Raw genomic sequence first — 22,323 nt, forward strand, 5'->3', positions numbered from 1 at the left:
TGTTTGCACAGACAAGAGCTGAACATTTCTTCAGAATGCTGTGCAAACTTTGAGTTTAAAGGGTTAACTTTCACAGCTAGAAACAGAGAACAGGTTTAAGCCTTGAGGAAATCCAGTGGCAAAACAGCCAGGCTGCAAGATGTAGCTTTCAAAGGATGACAAGTACTGAATTTGCACATCCAAAGGGTGTTGGGAGAGCCACCAGCCAGCTCTTGAACACCACGCAGACACTCAGGGTGTTTGGAGCCCACCAGGACACAGGACACCAGGACCCAGCACAGCAGCTTGGTAGGCTTCCAGACTGAGGGGGTAGAGGAAAGAAAAATATACAGCACTTGACTAAGGTTGCAAAACTAATGTTTTAATTGCTGAAGTTCATTAAGGTCCCTAGCTGACAGGCATAGCAGAAATGCTTGTTTCCATTAGTCCAGTTCCTGCTGTGCTCCCTTACTGTTCTTTCGTCACTCCAGCAGAGAAAGAGGTGTTGCCAAGCAAAGTGGCGGCTTACACAGCATATTCTGCTGTGTTTTTCCCCACAGCACTTTGCACGATTGTCATAAGAAGTGCATTTTTTTTCAATTAATGGAAGTAAGGCTATAGCTTAATTGAATATGATCTCAAAGTGACTTAAGGCATGAATGTCAACTAACGGTTATAGAGAGCTTATCAGTGTAGGGATTTAATGTCAGAATGAGGAAAGCTACAAAGGCAGATTTGTGCTATGTTTAACAGAAAATCTAAGTACAGGGACTAACAGAGGGATATTTATCCTTTCACGAACTCAAACACAGCCCAGAAGAAAATGAAGTTAATACTTCACTGACTAAACAGAAAGGCATACCTCCTTAGAGCTCCGTACAGATACTGTTGAGAACCTGGTCCTTGGTTTCTACAGTCTGTCCTATTTCCAAACACAATTTCTGACAGGGAACTGTTTTTCTACTGCTAATCTTAGAAATATGTTCTTCTTCATGAGTAGTAATACTACAGATTTCATCCTAGGAGTGAACTGCAAAAAAGTTTAAATCAATACCTATCCCCTCCCCTTTGTCGTTTGCTTCAAAGATGACCTTCTCCCTTGAAAAACCTGTACTCTAGGTCTTATGGTTTAGTAAATTGTGAACTATGCACTAGTTCCAAGCCTATTTTCCCTGGAAGTTCCATGGAAGATCCTAGTACAGGATGTTACCACCCATGATCTCTTAGAGCCAGTATTGAACCTGACCGAGAATAACAGCTCCTGGTTGAAGATTATAGAATCATAAAGGTTGGAAAAGACCTCTAAGATCATGAAGTCCAACCAACAGCCCAACACCACCATGCCTACTAAACCATATCCCAAAATGCCATCTCTACTTGTTTTCTGAACACCTCCAGGTATGGTGACCCCACGACTTCCATTGGCAGCTTCTTCCCACGCTTCACCACTCTGTCAGTAAAGAAATTTTTTGTAATATCCAATCTAAACCTCCCCTGGTGCAACTTGAGGCCATTGCCTCTTGTCCTATCACTAATTACTTGTGAGAATAACACTACACAAGTCATTCTGAGGGCAGTAAACACAGACAGGAGATCCTCTCAAGTATTTAAAAAATGCTGAAGAGGCAGCATAGAGTGCCTGTAAGTTACTTTTGCTTTTCTCCTCTGTCTAGATCAGCAAGTAAACTCAAACTTAAATGATCTCACACAGCCAACACTTATACTCCCAGACATTCAGTTTCAGGAAAAATGAAAATTTATAGCTAGATGAGTGAATCCACTAGTAAATTGCAATAATCTGGGTATAGCTAAAACCAGAAGACATAGGATGTCAAACAAAATTATCAGAGGATGTTAAATACTCTGATGTAATGCTCCAGAAGACTCCACAGCTTACTGTATACAAAACACAAGCAATCGTTAGAACTACAAGTTAACAACAGTGCCTTTGTTTTATTTCCACGTGAAATCAGTCTTGTCAGAGTATCATCTTAATAGAGCAGTTACACCCTAGGTGTTCCCAACCAGCTCAACAATACCTTAGTGCAAAGCTCACAGCTCTGTACAGATGCCAGCTCTTGGCTTAACTACCTGCCAAGGAAATAATCTATAGTTTGAGCATGCTGGGCTGTTCATTGTCTTTTTACTTAGCTCTATTTCACAGAAACTGAGGGAATTCCCAAAATGCTTCTGAGGTGCTGCAAGTTAACACATTCAAATTAATTCTTAACACCTTGGGTTCTTCCCACTTTATATCATCTCACAACCCTCCCACCCCCCAACAAATACTTTAAGGTACTGATCCCAAACCCTGCTGACCCCTCGCAACATGCTCATACAGTAGAAACAGCAGTTGGAGAAAATAAAGCATTGTAGGGGGTTTGCTACTCCTGAACAATCAACCCCTTGAGCTAAGAATGCTCACTTACTCTTCCATGTAATAAAAAGGGGACCCAGTAATGTTACCAAGTCAAACAGCTAACAACTCTAATAGCTCTGCTTCGACTGAGAAGCTTAACTAGAAGAGACGTGTTCACACACTGCCACTTATCCCAACACCCTGTCTCTATGGATACAAGACACAAGCGCAAACACGTTGGAGAAGGTTAGTAAGTAAAAGCTAGTAAGGGAGAAGTCACTTAATCATAAAATCACTTCAAGACAGAAACGTGGCATTTTTAGTTAAAAACAAAAACATCACTCATCAACTTTTTCTGTCAATTTAATATCCTTTGCTGTTAGAAAGCATCTCAGACACAAGGGATTTAAAGCTCTTAACAATTAAAAATGTCAACCTTGTCAGTTTGGAAGAACCTGTCATCACATCTCCTGAAGAAGAATTGCACAGAAATTATATTCTTGTTTTCAGGGTATGTACCAACCCCTATTTTGCCCTATCACTTGTATTCAATTGAAGTTATTAAAACAACTTTCACTTTTCTGCTGCTGGGAAAGGAGGAAGAGCAATAGTAAGCAGGATGACATCAAGAAAAAGAAAAAAAAAAAAGAGCCTACTTGGTGAGTTTTTTTAAAGAAGAGAGCTGTGGCAGCAAGAATTACCTTTAACACTATGTCAACACCAAGTTTCCTAGGCCTCTGGGGTGTAATTTTTGGAACATAATCAGATTTAAACCATTTCCAGACATCTATCACTTTCACATTTCGACACATTATTTGAATGTAAAAAAAAAAACAGACCGCACTGTGAGAAACAATAGGTTACTGAAACAAACAATCACTTCCGGAAATTCAATTCTTTCTTTTTAACTATGCCAGTTCTTTTTCTTATGTTTATACACATCCTCTTTTGCACTCTCCTATTTAGAGTTTATATTTACATGTAACTGTATTAACTTCTACAGATACAAATCCCTGGTCACACCAACTCTGCCACAGACCTAACAAAAATACTTAAAAAAAATCTCAGCTCCTCAGCCCATGCTACAACCATACAGCTTTACATCATTTTAATTCTAATATTATTAGCAATAGGTAATACCTAGCATATGTAAAAATGACTACATGATCAAATATTTCTGGAACCTTGAGCAAGCAGCTATCAATTACCATTTTTATCTACTACAATGTTTCATCTTTTCCCATCACGCTAGCTCCGATATGGATACGAAACAGTATTTCATTATTTATCCACAGAATCAATAACATTTTTGATAAATTATTAGATGTACTTGTTTTGTGCTCCACATCCTTCTCGCCACCCTCATCGTGTCAGAGTGAGATTATCCATTCTCTTCAGCTGAAGGTAAAATGTCCAGTACCAAAATATAATTCACTATGATTAATCCTACGACTAATAAGAATTTGTTTTCTTGAAACAGCACATTCAGAATAGCAGTTCAGGGTAGATTTTTACATCTATATTACAATGCGTCCCTGATTTTGACAGTTCCTCACCTTTTAGAAAAGCATTAGGTGCATTAGGTTCCAGCATTGCCAAGATCAACCACAAGAGATGGATACTTTCAGCAGAATCCCATAAGAGTGAAATGTAGGGATGCTTGTTTAAGAGATGCCAGAATATCTGATATTCTGATATATTTCTGATACCTGTTTCATATATAACTTTTTTACAGCTTTTCCCCACATTCTTGCTAAGCTCTGCTTCTCGTATAGCTATCCTCCGAAATTCATCTTCTGTCATTGCTACATAATTCCTGTTGAATACTAACAAGACCAATGGTAGCATATTCTGTGACTTCTCCATCAAAAACTGCTTAACCCTCCCAGTTTGTAGTTTTGAAGTACAAGCATGTTCTAAGCAGCCTAAGCAAATAGATGTATCAAGAGCAAGCACAATGAAACCTGCAAATTGATATGCCTGGTACCACAGGCAACACAAATAAAAAATGAAAACACAAAACAAAAAAAAACCCAGCTGGAGATTTTCCCTCTAATTTTTAATTCATGCTAGAATGTAGAAACTAAAATATACGTTAAAAATACTGTAGGAGGAAAACCAAGAACTTGGCTTAAAGTTTATACCACAATGAGTTTATAAAAACTCTTCAAGATAGGATTTGTCAGTGGACAAATCTTACAATGAACAGGGTAAATTTGTTTAATCTTTTGGTAGAACTACTTTTGTCAGAGGTGAAGTGGGTAGTGAAATCACTTGAGGCATTTTGACTGGATTTTAGGCCCCTGTTCTTCAAACCCCGCCTCCCACAAAAATGATACAAAACTGCTACGAATATGATAATGTCAAATTACAACAAAGGCAGGGTTTGTTTATGTATAAATACCACTAGCAAAAGGAGACTTTTGTTTGTTTTGAAGCTTGGCAAACTCAACTAATAAAATACAACTTGGTAGCCAGGAGGAAGACCGGGAAAAAAAAATCTTCCTTATTAGCAATCATCAGTTCCAACATCGTGTTTGAGACTATTGAAAGACAACCAGACCTGTGAGGTAGTTACCCAGACATACCTAAGACCCCGTACTCGGAAAGGGAGCTGTTGCAGACAGTGTAGGGTGCCTGCTGCTCCCAGAGGTGATTCATGGGAACACACGTCCTCTTGTCAACTTCTTGATCATGAAGCACATGATGACGGTGGCTACAAAGAGGCGTTGAAAGGAATTTGTTAGCTAGGAAGAACCTTGGGCTTTAACAGAGCTATTTTCAAAGATAAATCATCAAGGCTATGTTTAAGAAAGCATGCAAGCAACACAGTTACCTTTGATTTAGAGAACCCCCTGTGGTTTGGCCATAACCTAGCAATACCACCACACACCTAAATACAATGGCTGCACTAGAAATACTTGCAATGACTAGGCAGACTTGTTCCCAAGCACTCATGGAAACCAAAAATACCTCATCACTAGTAGAACTGGTGGAGGAGAGGGGAAGGAGTGAGTGGGTTGTTACTACAGACTGATTAAAGTAAGTACATAAAGGAAGAAAAAAAAAGTTATTAATATTTCCTTCTGGCTCCCTGGCAGATTCTATCAATCTTTTCCTTAAAACAATTGTTGTTTGTCTTGCATGCAAAAATTTAATCTAATCTAATCTCAGCACCAAGACTTGAAGCAGTTGCATCCTCTTTCCTGCTATTTTCACTCGCATGCACCATTTACAGCTCTCTAGAACACTATTAATCAGCATTAGAATGGGGCACCCAGGAACACTACCAAAAGAGAGATGACTAAAGTAATTACTGTAATCCATTAACTCTCTGAGCAGACTAACTGAGTGAATCACATCAATATGGCCAGCTTTACAACCGCGAACATAAGGACAGTTATACTGGTAACAGCTACTGGGTGTTGTATTGCTGCCAACACTGAACTGAAGACTCAATCTTTTTGTACTTCCCTTCGCTATAGTGAATGCAAGCAAAAGAGCTCTGAAATGTATTTAGAAGTCAACAATATAAGGCTGGGAAAAAATAGGATCTTCGAAGAACAGCACAGGGAGGGAGGGGAAAATAGACACAGCAGAAAATACACACAGCAGAGAGCTGTTAGGCAGAAATAATTTTTGCCACTGTCATTTTATTTTTGTAATTCAACCAAAGACAGAAGACTTCTTGAGCATGGAGTTTCACGTTGCCCCAGCCTAGGTGATTACAACGAGCATAGATAGACAGCCAGAAATATACAGACACATAGGTCAGGTTTTGCTGTTACACGATTGTCTAGTTTACTGACATCAAACCAGAACAGAATCAAGTCTCTCTGTTTCCTTCCTCTCCTCAGAGTGTGTCTCCAAGATGAGAAGGGCCTCAGTCCTTCTATCTGCAGCTTTAATAACGTCAAGTACTGAAATAGTAAGAAAGCACACTGAATACTGACAGCAAGTACTACTTTCTAGACAGCTCTTCAGAAGCTCCAAAATAATGAAAGCACTTCCATCGTGTTGTTTTCTTTATGGTAATGCAGTAACTTCAGTTCTTCCCAAATTCCAGCTGATACTCCCTCTTGAATTACTCGCACAGGTTTGAAACTATTATGTACTTCAAGGATTTGGGGGACAAGGGTCTTCTCAGCACAGAGAGAGGATAAAATCACATACGCTTTGTATAAGTTTAAAATGTGGGGGTTTTTTTCCAATGAAACTGCACCAGCATTTGCAAATGTCTTCAGTTGTTAGGGAAGTTTCTCAGCTTTCTTGTAAATGACAGAGAAACCGAAGAAAAGCTAAAAAAGAGCAGCTTTACTGAGAAATGTAGTACCTCTTAGATGTGCTTGTATGGCAAGTTAACTTTCCTACCTAACCCTCTGATGAAATGAGCCCAAATGCGCTATAAAAGGCAATGCCTTATACATTTCTAGAGTATTCTCTTCTGTTTAATGGAGTAGTTGAACATTCTCTGACTTCCTCAGGTCCGAGGCATTTTTTAATCCCTTCCTTTACTGTTCAGCTGCCCTGTCACATTCATAACAAAAATTAACGATCAGACCACAGGCTAGTAAGTTGTAGATTCCACTGCCCATCAGGCAAACTCAAAGGCCAGCACTAAAGCAGACCCAGGTTACTATAAATCAAACATCTGCAGCACCAGCTTCAGTCCTGAACTTCACAAGAATTTATTTTAATGCCTTTTTACGCCTTTTCTGAAAGACTGAATAATAAAATCCAGATGGCATGGGAATCCTTAGCTAGTCTTTGCCAATCTGAATAGCTTTTTATATCAACATGGGTTTTCTTTTTTTCCCCTGTATATCGCTGTGAGCACAACAAACATTTTTATCTTAAATCTGGATGATAGTTCTGGAAAACCCTCTTCCACTTGCAATAGAACTGGGAATATAGAGAATCGTTATTCTCCAGACAAGTCTATAGGTGTATGCTAGAAACGACTAAGCACTCATCTGAAATAGGTGGGTAAATTGCTAAAAAATGAACACATGTGTTCCTCCCCCAGGAGATGCTCACTACTTTACAAGACCATGGTAGTGAAATCAAGGAGGATGAGAAATCAGGGATGGGGAAAGGGGGTGGAAAGGTGTCCAAAGGCTTTTTTTAAACTGCCATTAAAATGAGAGCAAAAACAAGAAATCCCCAAAGACTGGATACCAAACAAAGCTCAGCAGAGAAACAGACATTGCGTCAGAAAAGACAGGCATCAAGATTTATCTCCCTTTTCTATAAGCATTCACAATGAAGCACAGTGCAGCTGCTAATTCATTCATCCCCAGCAATGGGATTCGCATCGAAGGTTTCAATTAAATACATCATTAACATTTTACTCCATGGAGAATCAGGTAAGGCAGCAGAATGGTATATATTTTCACCAAGTGATCAAATTCTGCTTTCATTCATGCTCCACAGTCATTAAAAGTCTTGGTACAAAGGATCTTGTTTCACTTTAAAAACCCTTGCCAACTGGCAATGTGTTTATTCACAGGATACCCAAGTTCCAAGCAGCCCCAATTGAGCAGTATTTAAAAGACTTCAGAATCCGCAGCAGCAAAGATCTTTCTTTTGCTTCCCAGCAATTAGATGGATTGCAGCTGAACTTTCAGCTAAAAGGCAGGAAAAAAAAAATCATGTCTGCTTTTCAGCAAGAGAAGGAAGAAAGTATCTAAGAACACTTTTTCTATCCTAAATACAATTCTTTAAAATGCTGTTTACAGTGACAGAGATTATTCCTGACTGCCAGAATCTATAACATGCAGAATAGCTTCAAACTTCCCCTTCCTCACAAAAGACCACATTGTTTAAAAAACGTCAAAGTGTTTCTTTAAGTATGGGACAGCATTTAACAGTTATGTCGGTACTCACCTAAAAGTACCCCTCTCCACATCCTGTCCACTTAGCCGGACATGGATCCCTTCCTTCAGAACAGAGCCAAAGGCCATGTATTCCGCTAAGGCCCAGTCAACAACCCTGTTCTTGGTCATCTCCAAGCGGGCTTTCAAAATCCGAGAGAGCCCTACGTTGGAATAAAGATCAGAAATCAACAGACCTGCTTCAGAGATATTTTATATTCACATTACATTCACCATCCACCTTCGCCCGTGACTAAGTTAAACACAGACCCTAACAGGGTCAAAAAAAATTGTTCTTCTAGAACTAAACTGCTAGCAAAGTAAAATAGCATGTCTCCCAGGCAAAGGGTTGCATAATATTCCTGCCTTGGTTTAGAAGAAGAAAATAAGATTGGTGGTGTCAGAAACTACTGAGGACAATTAAAAAGACTCATGGTGAAATACTAATTCTTAAAGATTTATTTTCACACCTCTAACACCAAGCACTGTTCTATAAGAGAGCGGAAATATCAGCTCCATGATTTGTTCTTCTGTCTTTCTCATTTTTTACTGGCATTTGTCTTATTGGACTTCTGGATATGTTACAAAGAGAGGCAGGTCAGACTAATCAATACAGTGAACGTCATATAAACAGGAACTTGTGGCAGCTGCCAACAGATATTCAGTTTGTAAGCAAAAGCTGGATTTTCACAGTAAAGATTTTATAACTCGGTAAGCCACAACACAAGTTACAAAACTGAATTTTAAAGGGACTAAAACTTGAAAGCTGCATACGGGTGTTTCCAGCATTGAGGCTATCAGCTTAATCTATTCAGTGTCACTTGATACCATCTTATTTTCCCATCTGCAAGCTGTCCTATCTGTTGTTTTCCCATACTTTCCTTTGTTACTTTCCCCATTTTTGCAAAAATGGCCCTGCTTTCTTTCCACACGAAACTATACTCTGAATGAAATTATTGCAGTTTAGGTAAAAAAAAAAAAACAAACAACTTGAACATTTTTCTCTTTAGAATATACTAAACACACAATAAAACAGAATTATCTTCCAATTTTTTGTTGAAAGACTGCAAGATATTAAGCTGTTTCATTCTACTGGAAGGACAAAGTACTTCAAAGGTGCTCTTCCTTTTCTAATTATCCTAAAATTTTCTCTTCCGTGGCCTTTTAAACTACATAAAAGAATCTAGCAGACCACAATTTGCTTTCAACCATAAATTTATAAGGGCAAGTGTTATTTAGCATCAATGGTTAATCAAGTTACTAAAGAGAGACTGTCATACCTTCCTAATTAGAATGTCTAATACTAAATTTTATTCACTGGCTATAATTTCAAATTTATCAGTGTCACAACAAAGTGCACAAATGCGTAGGAGAGTTTTAAAGTTCATCTATTAATTATATCTGCTCAACAAGCCTGCAATTGGTTACTGGGAATGCCCTATCATCATTATTTGTAACTGTGTTTGATTGTCCCAAAGGAATACAGACACAGAACATGTACAGCAGACACTTTATTCCTCGATGGATGACTCTGGAGGAGAAAAGAAATTTTAGCCAGAAGGAAAAGCTCTTTGTCTTGATCCTGAGTACGTTCCCTACCAGCTGAAAAAAGATCCTTAAACAAAGTGTCTCCATGTTTCCCAATGGAATGAATATGCTATGTCCTGAATTAATTATAACACTCAGGGTGTCTTACTAGGCCATGAAAGAAAATGTTATACTCTGTAGAGCTGCTAAACTTCAACCTGACCAGGGAGTAAAAGAATTAACTCAGAAGTCTGACACCGTGCCAGGGCTTCCCAGTGAGACGGACACATCTAACTTCTTCCCGTAATAGATGTCAAACTCGGAACTAAATCTCTTCAGACCAAAGGCTAAGACCTTTTCAGGAAATGCTAAATCTGTGCTGTCATCAATGCTAAATGGTAAGTTGAACGAATAGCTGTGTCTGAATTTACCCACAGAGCCCATTCAGCTGTACTAAAATTAGATTCATGGTATATCAGCAATGATGCCAGATCTGAAAAGACCAGGCTGTACTCCTGAGTAGAAAGTTATCTAACTACAGATAAAGTGTCTAAAGTGGACCTCAAATTACCACTGGTTTTATCATTAAAAAATCCATTACTAGTACTTCTTGAGATGGGTGCCATACTTCTCAGTAAGTCCCACAAACATGCTGCATAGAGCACAAGGACTTGAAGAATGAAAGAAGGTATTAACTTAATGTTACAAAGAGAATTTTACCTCCCACAGAGGAAAATCTGTTTTAATGAGGTAAGGAATAGAAGTGGCGAGATACTCAAAGCTTTAACAGTATGCCGAGAACCAGCAGCGGGACCTTAACTGTCACATTCTCCTTGCCCATAAGGTAGAAGAGTTAAAGTAAAAGCCACAGGCATTTTCCTTTTTAGGAAACGGCCCAACAGCAACTTGTGTGCAGAAATATAAAATCTGAGCAAGAAACACAGCAACTAAGAGAAACAAAGACTCCAACTGACCTGAATGTATTTTGAAGTCTTTGACTGGCACCGAACTAGCTACATTGCCAATGTGAGTCAGCAGGTCTTCTGAAATGCCAGTTGGAGGACAAGACATGCTCTTGGGTTCTCCATCCACATTAAAGAATCCTGGAATTAAAAGATTTGGTGAGATGTTCAAGGACAGATTAAGAGACACCTACACTATCTACAATTTAATTAAAACCTCACAGCTCTCAAAGGACATTGGAAGCAGCAGCCTAAACCTCGTTCTTCCCCTCTCACTGGTAGCCACAATCATTTTGATTGTCTGCATGAAATCTTAACTTAGTCTTACAGGCACACAATGATCAAGTTGGCTTCTGCTTTCTCTCCCTGTGAAGTCCAGCTGTGTGGGCCAGTGGTGCCCAATAAATAGCACACAGCACCTCAACCCCTCAAAAGAAAAAAAAAAAGAGCACGAGACACACTCCTCCTTCCTGAAGGCACAGACAGCTAACATTACAGGAAAAATACTTCTCTACTGAACAGAAAAGACTTATTTTTCAAAGCCACACCTTACTTCGCATGTTCCTTAAGAAAAGCACCTCTTTCAAGTTGATCTGGTGGAATGTTTTATTTACCATTAACAGAAGCAAACCAAAGGTGACATATTATATTTTAAAGAAACCCTGTCTTATAAAAACCATTTAAGAGTCCTAGGGTATGGACTCAAAACAGAAGCACAACAATACTAAAACTAGGATAAGTGAAAGGACACTTCTTACCAGGCCAAGGTGAATCAAGCCAGTGCTTGATATGTAGGATCTTGTTATCTTTAGATCTAGCATACGCTTCTTCACATATTCTATCATACTTTGCAATTTCTTCCTGTAGAACAAAAGCTTTCTTTTTATAACAGATAAACAGAACACCTTTGTATCTTACAGACGTGATCTACCATTTAGTATGATAAAAACATTTAACGGCTGAAGAAAATTTAGCTACAATTCTGCAAACAAACATTTTAATTTTATCTAGGATCAAATTGCCTTCTAGAAACATGCTTATCCACATTACTCTAGATATATTATTCAGTTTATTGGACAATGTTACAAAGGGAGAGTATCAAGAGCTGAAGTTGCAAGCTGTACTCCAGAATGAGACGGAACTGAAGAGCCAAACATAATTTCCAGCCATTATTCTAAGATCAGTATTATCCAGCTCTCATTCTTCAGGACACAGAAGCTCCTAAAGACTAGAAAAGATCCTCCTAGAAAACTAGTTTGACTAGGAGAGCAAGGATCTGTTGGCTACTCCTACCGCTGCAGGAGATGCAAAAGCAGAATGCCTTTCATTCCAAAACCACACTCAAGTTACTGAGGTAGTTAATCTTTAAAGTAATTAATGGCAATGTTGAACTCAGTCTGTACAGCAAAACATCCACCCAGGATCCAGCTGCCAAAGCCCATGGCACACTCTTAAAACAAATCTGGATAGCTAGTTCTGCATGAACTGTGGTTATTCTTGCGGATAACAGAATGTACCCACGCAAACTGTTTATTTGTTGATCTACAGTACAGTGCCACTACATAGTTAGCCACACCTTCTCAGAAGGCCCTTTGTTGCACCTGCACTCTACCCCTTCATTTTCCAAAAGATTAAGGAAAGACCTAGCCAGGTTAATACAGACTCTACATCTCACCCTTCTGGAATGTTAACCTCTGAACTCAGCTGAATTACTGCAAGAAAATTTAAAGGTGAATTCATTTTATTGCATTATTGCTGGACACAAGCCAGCCAAGGTTATCAATACGAAGCTACAGTTATACGTGCAAGTACTCAAATTCCATCTAACTGCTGAATCGAGATTCTAGAGATGAAGAACAACTGACAAATACCTCCATCTCCAACATTCACACTTGATCACCTTTTACAAATCTCAGAACTGAAGCATATTTTTTCTGTGCAAACTGTACTAATTACTTCACAGCATTGTCAGTCTTTTTGTTACAATGCCATCTATTTTACATGAAAATACAAAACAAATTGAATCAGAAAGTGTCAAAGGGTGAAGACTTAACACAGTGATGAAAGGAAGTTTTTTAAGCAGACATCACACAGTGACAGCTGTGTTTCCTACTGACAGCTTCTCAAGATTCCTTTAACTCTGTTGACGTGTACCTCAAACTCCTGCAGTGTCACAGTCCCATCTGCAATCAGTTTGTCAGCATACTTCTTTAGCACCGGCACCTGCTTATGAATCTGCTTGTACATTAGAGGCTGGGTAAACATCGGTTCATCCATTTCATTGTGCCCCCTCCTACGGTAACAAACCTATAAAGGGAAAGATTGTTTCTGTTAGTAAGGAAAAGGGGAATCTCTCTATTTACACAGTTTTACAGAGATTTGAGGAGGTTTATGATATAAAAACATTGTAGGGCTGTTAGTAGTTTGGGGTTTTTTAAATGAAGAAACTAAAGGCCGTTAAAACCAAAATGTTTTTTGACTGGGTCTTCTGAGCCACAGATAAACAAAAGAGTAGTACGTAACAGAACAAAAAGTTAAAGAAAAACAAGACTTACCAAGTCAACTACCACATCTTTATTGAATGTGTTTCGCCATTCTGCAGCTACACTACACACATACATCACTGCTTCAGGGTCATCAGCATTCACATGAAAAATGGGAGCATTGACCACACGAGCAACATCAGTAGGATACGGAGATGAACGGGCCATACGGGGGTCTGTGGTGAAGCCAATCTAAAAATTCCAGAAACTGCCATTAAAACGTGGGCATCTTCTTCTACTTTATTTTGAATGCTTGAGGTTTCCATTTAATAGTCATTTACATGGGAGTAGTATCAGCTTTTTGGTTTGGCTAGGTTCTTTTTGCTCCCTTAAAAACAAAATAAAGCAAATCTAATCCAATTAAGTGTTATAAATGGAATTAAATAAACGCAGGTGATAAAATACTATCACTCAAAGTTGGTAGATAGAATCATTTTCAGGACATCTTATCTATCCTAACGAGCAGAGGGGAGGGACAATGAACCCAACTAATAAAAAACAAGAGTAAAAAGAAACACAGTAGCAACTATTCAGTGGACAAATTGATTGGAAAATGTTATAGTTGTTACCTGGTTGTTGACAACAACATGAATAGTGCCATTTGTGGTGTAGGATGGGAGGTCACTAAGATGAAATGTCTCATAAACCACTCCTTGTCCTGCAAAGGCAGCATCCCCATGTAATAATATGGACATAACCTAAGAGGGAGGATTATACACACATACGTATTAGAAGGCAAAACTGCAATTTAAGCTTCTCAGCAGGATTTCTTTGCTTCATATAGTTCTGTACTGCTTATAAAACAGAATTATATTTTCACAATGCACCACAGGCCTGTCAGTATCCTGCTGCCTTTGCTCAATTCTCAAATGAGTTTTAAGCCTACTTCCTGCAGTTACCATTGAGCTGTCAAGTCAAAAACGGCATCTAGTTCAACAGGTGATACATTCCTCTCACGAAGGGGTAAGAGAGGAAGACTCTATGACACAAAACCACTTGTAAACTCTTTTTATTAAAAATAATATGAAAAACAACCAGCAGGACTTACTGTATTAAAAACAAAAAACCCAACTTTACCTTTTTCCCTGCTGTATCCCCTCGATAAAACTGCTCAGCTTTTGTCTTCCCTTGCACGACGGGATCGACTGCTTCCAAGTGAGAAGGGTTAGCCATGAGGGACAGAGTGATTTTCTTGTTTGTTGCTCGGTTGATCCTCTCATGGTACATTCCCAGGTGATACTTTACATCCCCAGATCCCTAACATGCAAGATGTAGTCACAATTCAGGAATGTCATTCATCCTGGCTGCATCTGATTGATTACACCTAAAATTTGTGCTTTGGTCTGAAAAATGCATCTAGGTGATTGTACCTCAGTACGCACTAGGGGTTTGACAACGTATTTCAAGTTGGAACATTGTTCCTATTTTATTACCTTAGCGTCATTATCCAATATTGGATAAATATTTATGGAATACTGACACTCATTTCATTCAGACGAAGCAAAGAAATAGCCTTAGATTACAAACATAATCAAAATGATCTGGAACTCACTTATCTACCTCCTAAGACACCTTCTGCATGTTAGAGGTACAATATAGTCTTAAAATCTGTTAAGAAATGTCACCAAATAATATTCCTCTAACTAGAAAAGAAGACAATGCACTTCAGCAGCTGAAAATGCTATTTTCATAATAACCATGACCAAAACGACTAAAAATGTTGACTTCTCTATATAAACCTATCAAAGAAGCATCTTACCTCATCAGCTGCTTCCAGTTTGGGATCAAACTGACAGAAGATCTGCTCCAGCTCTTTTCGGATTACATTAGCCAATACATTCAGCCTACCTCTAAGAAAATTCCAAACATAGTTATGTCTCAGAAATGGTAATAACAGAGTTAATAGCATAAAACTTATAAAACCAGCAAGCCACCTCTGTCAGAAATTTGCATGTAAGATGTTTACTTCAAACTTCTGAACCTGAAACACTTCATTCTACCCTTCTCCTCTCACTGCAAATTCCTCCAGTGCATCTCTACAGATGTTTTTAACACCTAGTTACTCAAGTCTGAGCAATGAATTTTGTAGCTATTAGTTTTAACATTATGACATTAATAATTAATTAAAGCAGACCACAAAATTAAGTTTCATACTGTCTCACCAAGCTTCCTCCATTCTAGGCTCTATGTAATGGGATAGAAACCATGGCTGCTGCCACATTTCCCTGTTGCTTCAAAGCAGGCTGAAGTGAGTTCTGCTAGCATTTACCTGTGAAGCCTGTAGGCCTCCATCCACAGTGATTTGTTACAGTTCTGTGTTCCTGTTACTTCCTATGACTAACTCTTGCAACCCTGCCTTCTCTAATATCAACTTCATTAATCATTTCTGGAACCTGAAATGTCTTAAGTCAATAAGCCCGTTTGTTGGGGGGTATCAGTCGACATTACCTGTGAGGCATCCCCATTATGACATATTCAATTCCCATTTCACTGGATTTATCGATGATGGTCTTCAGTGCAGGAATCATTACTTCACACCCTTCCAAACCAAATCTCTTCTCGGAAGACCACTTGCGAGCAAGAAAGTCTTCAAATCTTTTGCCAAAAAGGAAAACAAAAAAAACCCCAAGACAGAATGTTTGCATTAAGATCACGTAAAAATACTTATTGTCTAAAAGCTTTTAGCAAATCAAATTACATTACACTGTTTTACAATATGTATGAATACATGGTTTTAGGCCTCTGGAAGTCAGTCACATATAGGGAGGGAGACACGGGACAGAATGTAAGTCATCTTTCTCCTCCATCTCATTATTCACCAGGACTTTGAAACAATTCAGACAAGAAAAAGTGTCAAAAGAGACAAAATTCACTTCCCAAGATAAACTCTGCTCCATCCCATGTATATGTCTTTTCTAGCCTAACCAATTCTAATGTACATTGACCATTGGTAAAGCAGAGTAACAGCAAAAAAGCCTCTTCTATGGATTGAAGAAGATGTAACAGAGAACCTATATTTTCTAGAAGTAACAATGAAAAACTTGTGGAAACACAGTTGAAAGCGTAGGTTCTGTTCACCGGCAGAGCTCCTCAAGACTCTGTAATGTAACAGTTGGTAGCATGCCAAGAACTAGGATGCTGGTATCTTTGCCTCAGCTGCAGCAGAAGAAAGATCTCAATCCTTGACAGCATTATGTTCTTTCATTCTTTAATGCATTTGGGCCAGAGGCAAAGTGAGTGATTAAAAAGTACCTTCTAACAAACTGAAAGGATTATATGTTGGAAAGCTTGGAGATACAAAAGGCAAAGAAAATACATCTTCATGAAAATAACTGTATTGGTTACATCATCTGTGCAACGCCTCAACTGATAACGCTGGCCATAATCCATTAACACTCAAGTTATTCCTCACTTAGAATGCTGGCATTTACTTCTTCAGATTGAAGTTCTAAAAGCAGTGAAAGGAAAAGTTGCCAAAAGACTCTCCCTTAGCTCAGCCATCAATACTCTTACAACTCAGGCATCTAAGCAACAAGCCAGACCCTCAGCTGAGCTCTGCTGCCACAGTTCCTCAGGAAAGTCTGCGGGGCTGTGTCAGCTTACGTAACCTGAAAGTGGGGTCCCACATGAACAACAAGTCCTGTAAGGCAAATCAAAGTGGTGATTGGACATGCTGCTCTCCTCTTTGCAGCTGCAAGTTAAGCCAGTACTGGACAGGCAGAAAACTCATTATTTCAGGGAAACTGCCACTACGGGTGCAGTACTACAATATTCACAGCCCTGTCTTACAAGACCCCCATAAGCCACTGTGAGTCCACAAGGGCCGGCAGGGGCGTTGGAACTGGATGACCTTTAAGGCTCCTTCCAATCCAAACCACTCCCTGATTCTATGATCAGCATCTGATGTTGTTGTGTCCCTATTTTCTGAAATAGGTTATGAATCTTTAATGTAGATGCACATTACTAGTCTGTTGAAACAATTTTTCCCCAGTTTATCTCCACATGCAAATGAAAACATTTCCAGATATGCCAAGAAAGGCTGCACGAGTGTTACAGACCACAACCCACCTTTCAAGAAAACAAAACACTGACATACACCACAGCACACACTTTCCTTTGATATTGCAGCCAGGTTAACTAGACTCACCTGTGGGAGCAACACCAAGTATATGGAAGACTAATTGGGACTAAGATAAAGCATGAAGCTGGTACCAAGCATATTAGAATAAACATTATTTAAAAGACAAGGTGTTCTGAACTAGACACACAGGATAACAAATCTGGAATGTGTGAGAAGGCCAGGCTGGAAAAAACACCCAGGAATAAGTGAGATGGAGATAAGACTGAAAACAGTCAGGAGAGGATAGAGTAGACAAAAATATCTTGTTTGTCTGAAGTTCAGAAAACCAAAGAGCTGTATAAAGATCTGCCGGAATGAGAGGAGCCAGTAGTATTTTCTTAATTTGATTCCTGTATGCCAGGCTGATTGAAAGAATATGCTTCAAGAAGAGTACAAGGTCTGTGTCTCCTTCATTGCTGCACTCACCTGTACTTCAGATTTCACTTAGATTCTCTCCACGTCTACGTCAGCAGAGTTTACAGCTCCCGAGCAGGTCCCCACAGCAGCCTACACCCAGTCAGGACAGAGCAGCTTCCCAGCACCACCCCATCATACCTCATTGAGCGCACCAGCCTGGCCAACAAAGTTCTTTTTTCCTCATTAGTAAACTTCATAACACCTGGTGTCTCAAACTTCTGCCGGATCCACTGGCATTGCTCCACATCATTGATGAACATAAACTCCAATCCAATGTGTTGGCAGTAGGTATTCTAGGATATATAAGCACCAAACCAGAAGCCTTAGGAGTTAATGGGCCATAAAGAAACAAATACATTTTTTAAATTATATTTTCTATTACTCTTCTGAAAGCCATCTTGTCTTCTTCCTCTTACACCTCATCTTCCCCAGGCTAATCCTACAAAGTAATATTCCAAAACTTTTAATCTTTAAGAATGTAATCAGGTAATACATTCCAATTAGCCCAATATCTCTGCCTTAAACTGACTGGCGTATTTCACTAACTCCCTACTGTTCTTACGGGCACAAAGGAGACTTTCTTTAGAGGCGCCAGTGAAGATTTCAAGTCATTTATCAAAATCAATCCTAACTTTTTTAAATATCACCTAAATTTGGGCAATAAAGACAATCAGAAGAAAGCTATGAAGCTTCAGGCAAATCATCTGATAATAGTCAAGTCTCAGAGGACTGGAAATCCAAAAAAGAAGCCAAGCAGCTGAGAGAGAAGCAGCACAGGGAAAAATTCAAAAGGTACTTCAGAAATTTAATCTCCTTGTTGCATTTTTTTCCGTTTTCTTTTTCTTACCTTAAAAAGAATATTCCAAATGTGTGCAAAACACAACTGAAGAGATGTAAGACTTAGTGTGAGTTTATTTTGAGCCAAACCACTCTGAACACACAGTAGGTGCTTTCTACTATCTCTGAAAAGGAATTTCATGTTAACTTCAATGAAAAATATCCAAAGCTCTGCAGAGAAGAGGGAAACTAGAGGGTTATTTCTCTCTAACAGGAATCGAGTTCTTGAGACTTTTAGATTTTGCAGTTGATTTTCACAATTTAATGGCACATTATAATTTTAAGGATTATCTCTTGAACATTGCTGCACAGACATGCCAGAAGTGCAAAAATCAAAAAGCAAATAGGGAGCTCAAATGCATAACAGAGATGCTGTGGCTTAACAAGTTACTACACTTCAGCCAAGCTGCTGCAAACTGTTCAACGTGCAAGTCAACACATTCTCTCACCCTTGCAACAGCTCAAAGCCATGAGCCCCTATGTGACCCAACATTATTCTATCTTTACATTCCTGTAACTCAATTTTGTATTTCACCTTTTAAAACATTTCCTCACCCCTTGCCCTTTTTACCGCAATGGATTTCATTACCATGCAATAGAAATCTCTACAAGTTCTGTACTCCAAAATCCCGGAAAAAGCACAGTCGGGCATATCCAATACTTACTTAGTACTTTACAAATTCATTACCATTCCTACTTGCTGTTTTGTTGTTTGGAGTGTTCCTCTAATGCTATTTATTCCCCTAAAATTACTTCACATGGCATAACTGTATGACCTGTCAGATAACGAGACTCTAGAAAAGTGACCGGGGATAGAAAACAAGAACCATTGCTATCTGCAAGTGACAGTTGAGCTTTCACAAATTTGGTACCCAACCCTCTTATTTTTAATCCGGTAAAAGACCCAATAAAGTAGGGCTCTGAGAGCAACCCCTGCATATCCTGAGTACTGTATGCAAAAGGTGTTTTATTCATGATAAGACACTTAAAAAAAAGTTTTAAAGGCTCTGCTGCTCTTAAATAACACCAGCTCTTTGCAACCAGGGCCTGAATTAGTACTCTACCATATTCACTTCTTTTATACTCATCCTTAATCTATGTGTTTCAGATATCCAGGCAAAGAAACCAATGGTGCTGCCATGCCTAGAAACAGTACAAGGGTTATTTTTAATGTCACTTGAATTCTTTTCATGCTCTACTAATAACTAATAAGTGATAAGCTCTTTGTGACTGACAAGGAGAAAAAGTTCACTTCTGCTTGGATGAAAACAATCACAAAATCAAAAAATGTCCCACTGACCTCCAGCCGTTTGATGATCTCTCGTAACGACAGACTGTTCTCGCTTCCTCCGATGAACGTGGTTGTAGGCAGCTGAAAGACTTTGTCTAAATCTGACTCATGCAAACCGTAAAAGCCTACAAAAAGAACAATTTGCCAGGCAGGGCAGGAAAGAAAAAGGAAACCAACGTTGTTTTTAAGACCACCACAAATTAAGTTTAATAAAGCAATATTAAGAAAGAACATGTCAGATTAAAAAGTGAAAGGGTGAATACTCGGGAGGCATCCATTAGTCCAGTGCACTTTAGTCTGGATTTTAAAATTAAATGGTCTAATTAAGTAGATATTACTTGATTAGAAGTACAAAACCATTCTTTCTTAAATGTTCAGATAGAACAACTGAAAATAAAATCACTCAAATCTTTTTACATTTTACTGTACTAGCACATAATAATATATGAAAGTGAATATATGAAAGTCACTCCAAATGTGGGAGTGATCAGAAAATGTTTGTGTACCACTTTCTCCTTCTTGGTACCGCAATAGGTTTTTTCAGCACCAAATTAATTCCGATTTTCTATAATGCTATAAAAAAAGAGAAAAAAAGGAGGAGAGGGAAGGGATACAGAGGATGACAGAGGCTTTAGTGCCACTTGAAACAAAGCAGTGCTACCATCCTATTTTTTTTAATGTTTCATTTCCTTTGCTGACTTTCTCTCAGACCTCCTGGGCACTTCATGTTCTGTCATGCAAAAAACCGGGATGATGTGAGCACACTCAGAACATCTGTGCTTTGTCCTGCAGCACTGCCTGTTCACTGTAGTATCACCTCATGCTTAAAGAGATACATCCCTACTGAAATCCAAGAGCTCCTGAACGCACTTCTGGAACTAGAATTGCACACAATACAGACACCTGTAACCAGCAGCGTTTTTAGAAACAATGCCCTGAATAAACTTCCTAGCAGAAGGTTTCTAAAAAAAAGCAAAAGGGACAAAGGGAGAGAAGTAACACAGAAAAATTGAACCCTAAAATACTTTCTGTACTACCTGAGGCCTTTTAGAAGTTTCCTGCCTGCAACATTCCAGGACAGGCAACATTTGGGATCCTTCTCTTTTTTGCTGTGCCAAGGCTAGGTCAGAAATTTTGTTTCCCCTCACAAACTGAAGTGTCACTTCCCTTACGTTCTCTAACACATCCACACATCTTATTCAGAGGTCTCACACAATTTCCCTAAGCTCACAAGGGCTCAATAGGACACCTTCCAATCAGTCACCACATTCTGGACTGAACTGTCTGCAGGGTTTAAAGGAATAGGTACTGATGCTAGCAATCATCCAAGCTCCAAACGAATTCTGTTCATGCAGTAAATGTCAAATGTATTTTCCAGCAGGTACTTTCCTTTAATTAAAGCTGACGAACTTCCTCGATTTGTGTAAGCACCTCTCTATTTACAGGCTTAAGCACTCAGTCACCTTCATATGACCAAAGGTCAGAACTGCTTCCTTCCCTACTGCCAGAAACAGAAAACAAAGCAGCAAAGAGGCAGTAGATGTACTTACAATAGAATTAAGCAGAACATTTTTTTTATCTACTATTCACACTATGTTTTATGTCTGGTCCAAAAAGCTTCCCTACACATCAAAGGAAAATCGATTCAGTGTCTTTATAATTAGAAAACCACCTCTTAAACAAACCAGGTAGACTGAAGAGTAGAGAAAAATCAATCAGATGGGTTTTTATTCAAACAGAGAGAAGCAAAGAAATGGATCAGTGCAATTTTGCAAAAATGTGTCCTCCTAGCATGCACAACAACCTCTGCAAAAGCAGCCCCCAGTGCATTACACTCTTCCAGCCGTAAACTAAAATGATCACCCCTGGATTATATAGACAAGCCAAGGATTCTCCATTTTTCATGTTCACTTCTCAAGACTTCAAGTTATACAGAAGGAATAAGTACCAGAAGCTAGAATCCAAATTTGGTATGAAATTTATCCTAAGTTCCTCTATCCAGCATTTTCTTCATTGCTTGTTTTTCCTATTGACTCACCTTCAGTAGTCCCTAGTCAAATTAAGTACTAGTCATAATGGTATCAAAGTAATTTACATCACCAGAATCTTGGCCTAATGAACGGGCTACTATTAATTTCTGGTGTGGTTCAAAACTATAAGAATTGGGGGGGGGTTATGAACTATTTATAACGTTCACTCATCAGAAGGTGAATTCACAGGAACTTCACATGTGATCTCAGAGAAGAAATTCCATCGTCCTGAAATTTTAGCCTCCTTACAGATGCTCAGAGAAACTATTTCATTATACCAGTAACCAAAAAAGATAGAACCTTCCCTGAAAATGTCTTATTAAATCACCTCAGCCCAATGAAACAAGAGAGATAAATGACCATTGGGAATAGCAAGGAATACAGT

The 22,323-nt window shown here is 38.8% G+C and overlaps 1 protein-coding gene across 1 annotated transcript in view; it reads right to left on the minus strand.

The window, feature by feature from the left end:
• OGDHL (oxoglutarate dehydrogenase L) overlaps positions 1–22,323 on the minus strand; it is a 47,427-nt gene that overhangs the window by 14,138 nt on the left and 10,966 nt on the right. The window contains exons 5-16 of the mRNA XM_069864066.1: positions 19,918–20,033; positions 17,919–18,073; positions 15,692–15,838; positions 15,003–15,093; positions 14,321–14,500; positions 13,813–13,941; positions 13,256–13,435; positions 12,855–13,007; positions 11,459–11,561; positions 10,713–10,841; positions 8,225–8,375; positions 4,927–5,054 (exon numbers count right to left, since the gene is read on the minus strand). Of these exons, the coding sequence (XP_069720167.1) occupies positions 4,927–5,054; positions 8,225–8,375; positions 10,713–10,841; positions 11,459–11,561; positions 12,855–13,007; positions 13,256–13,435; positions 13,813–13,941; positions 14,321–14,500; positions 15,003–15,093; positions 15,692–15,838; positions 17,919–18,073; positions 19,918–20,033 (1,662 nt within the window). The remainder of the gene's footprint in view (positions 1–4,926; positions 5,055–8,224; positions 8,376–10,712; positions 10,842–11,458; positions 11,562–12,854; positions 13,008–13,255; positions 13,436–13,812; positions 13,942–14,320; positions 14,501–15,002; positions 15,094–15,691; positions 15,839–17,918; positions 18,074–19,917; positions 20,034–22,323) is intronic.

Source organism: Phaenicophaeus curvirostris, chromosome 9 (genome assembly GCF_032191515.1).
Source record: "Phaenicophaeus curvirostris isolate KB17595 chromosome 9, BPBGC_Pcur_1.0, whole genome shotgun sequence".
In the NCBI taxonomy this organism is placed as follows: domain Eukaryota; kingdom Metazoa; phylum Chordata; class Aves; order Cuculiformes; family Cuculidae; genus Phaenicophaeus; species Phaenicophaeus curvirostris.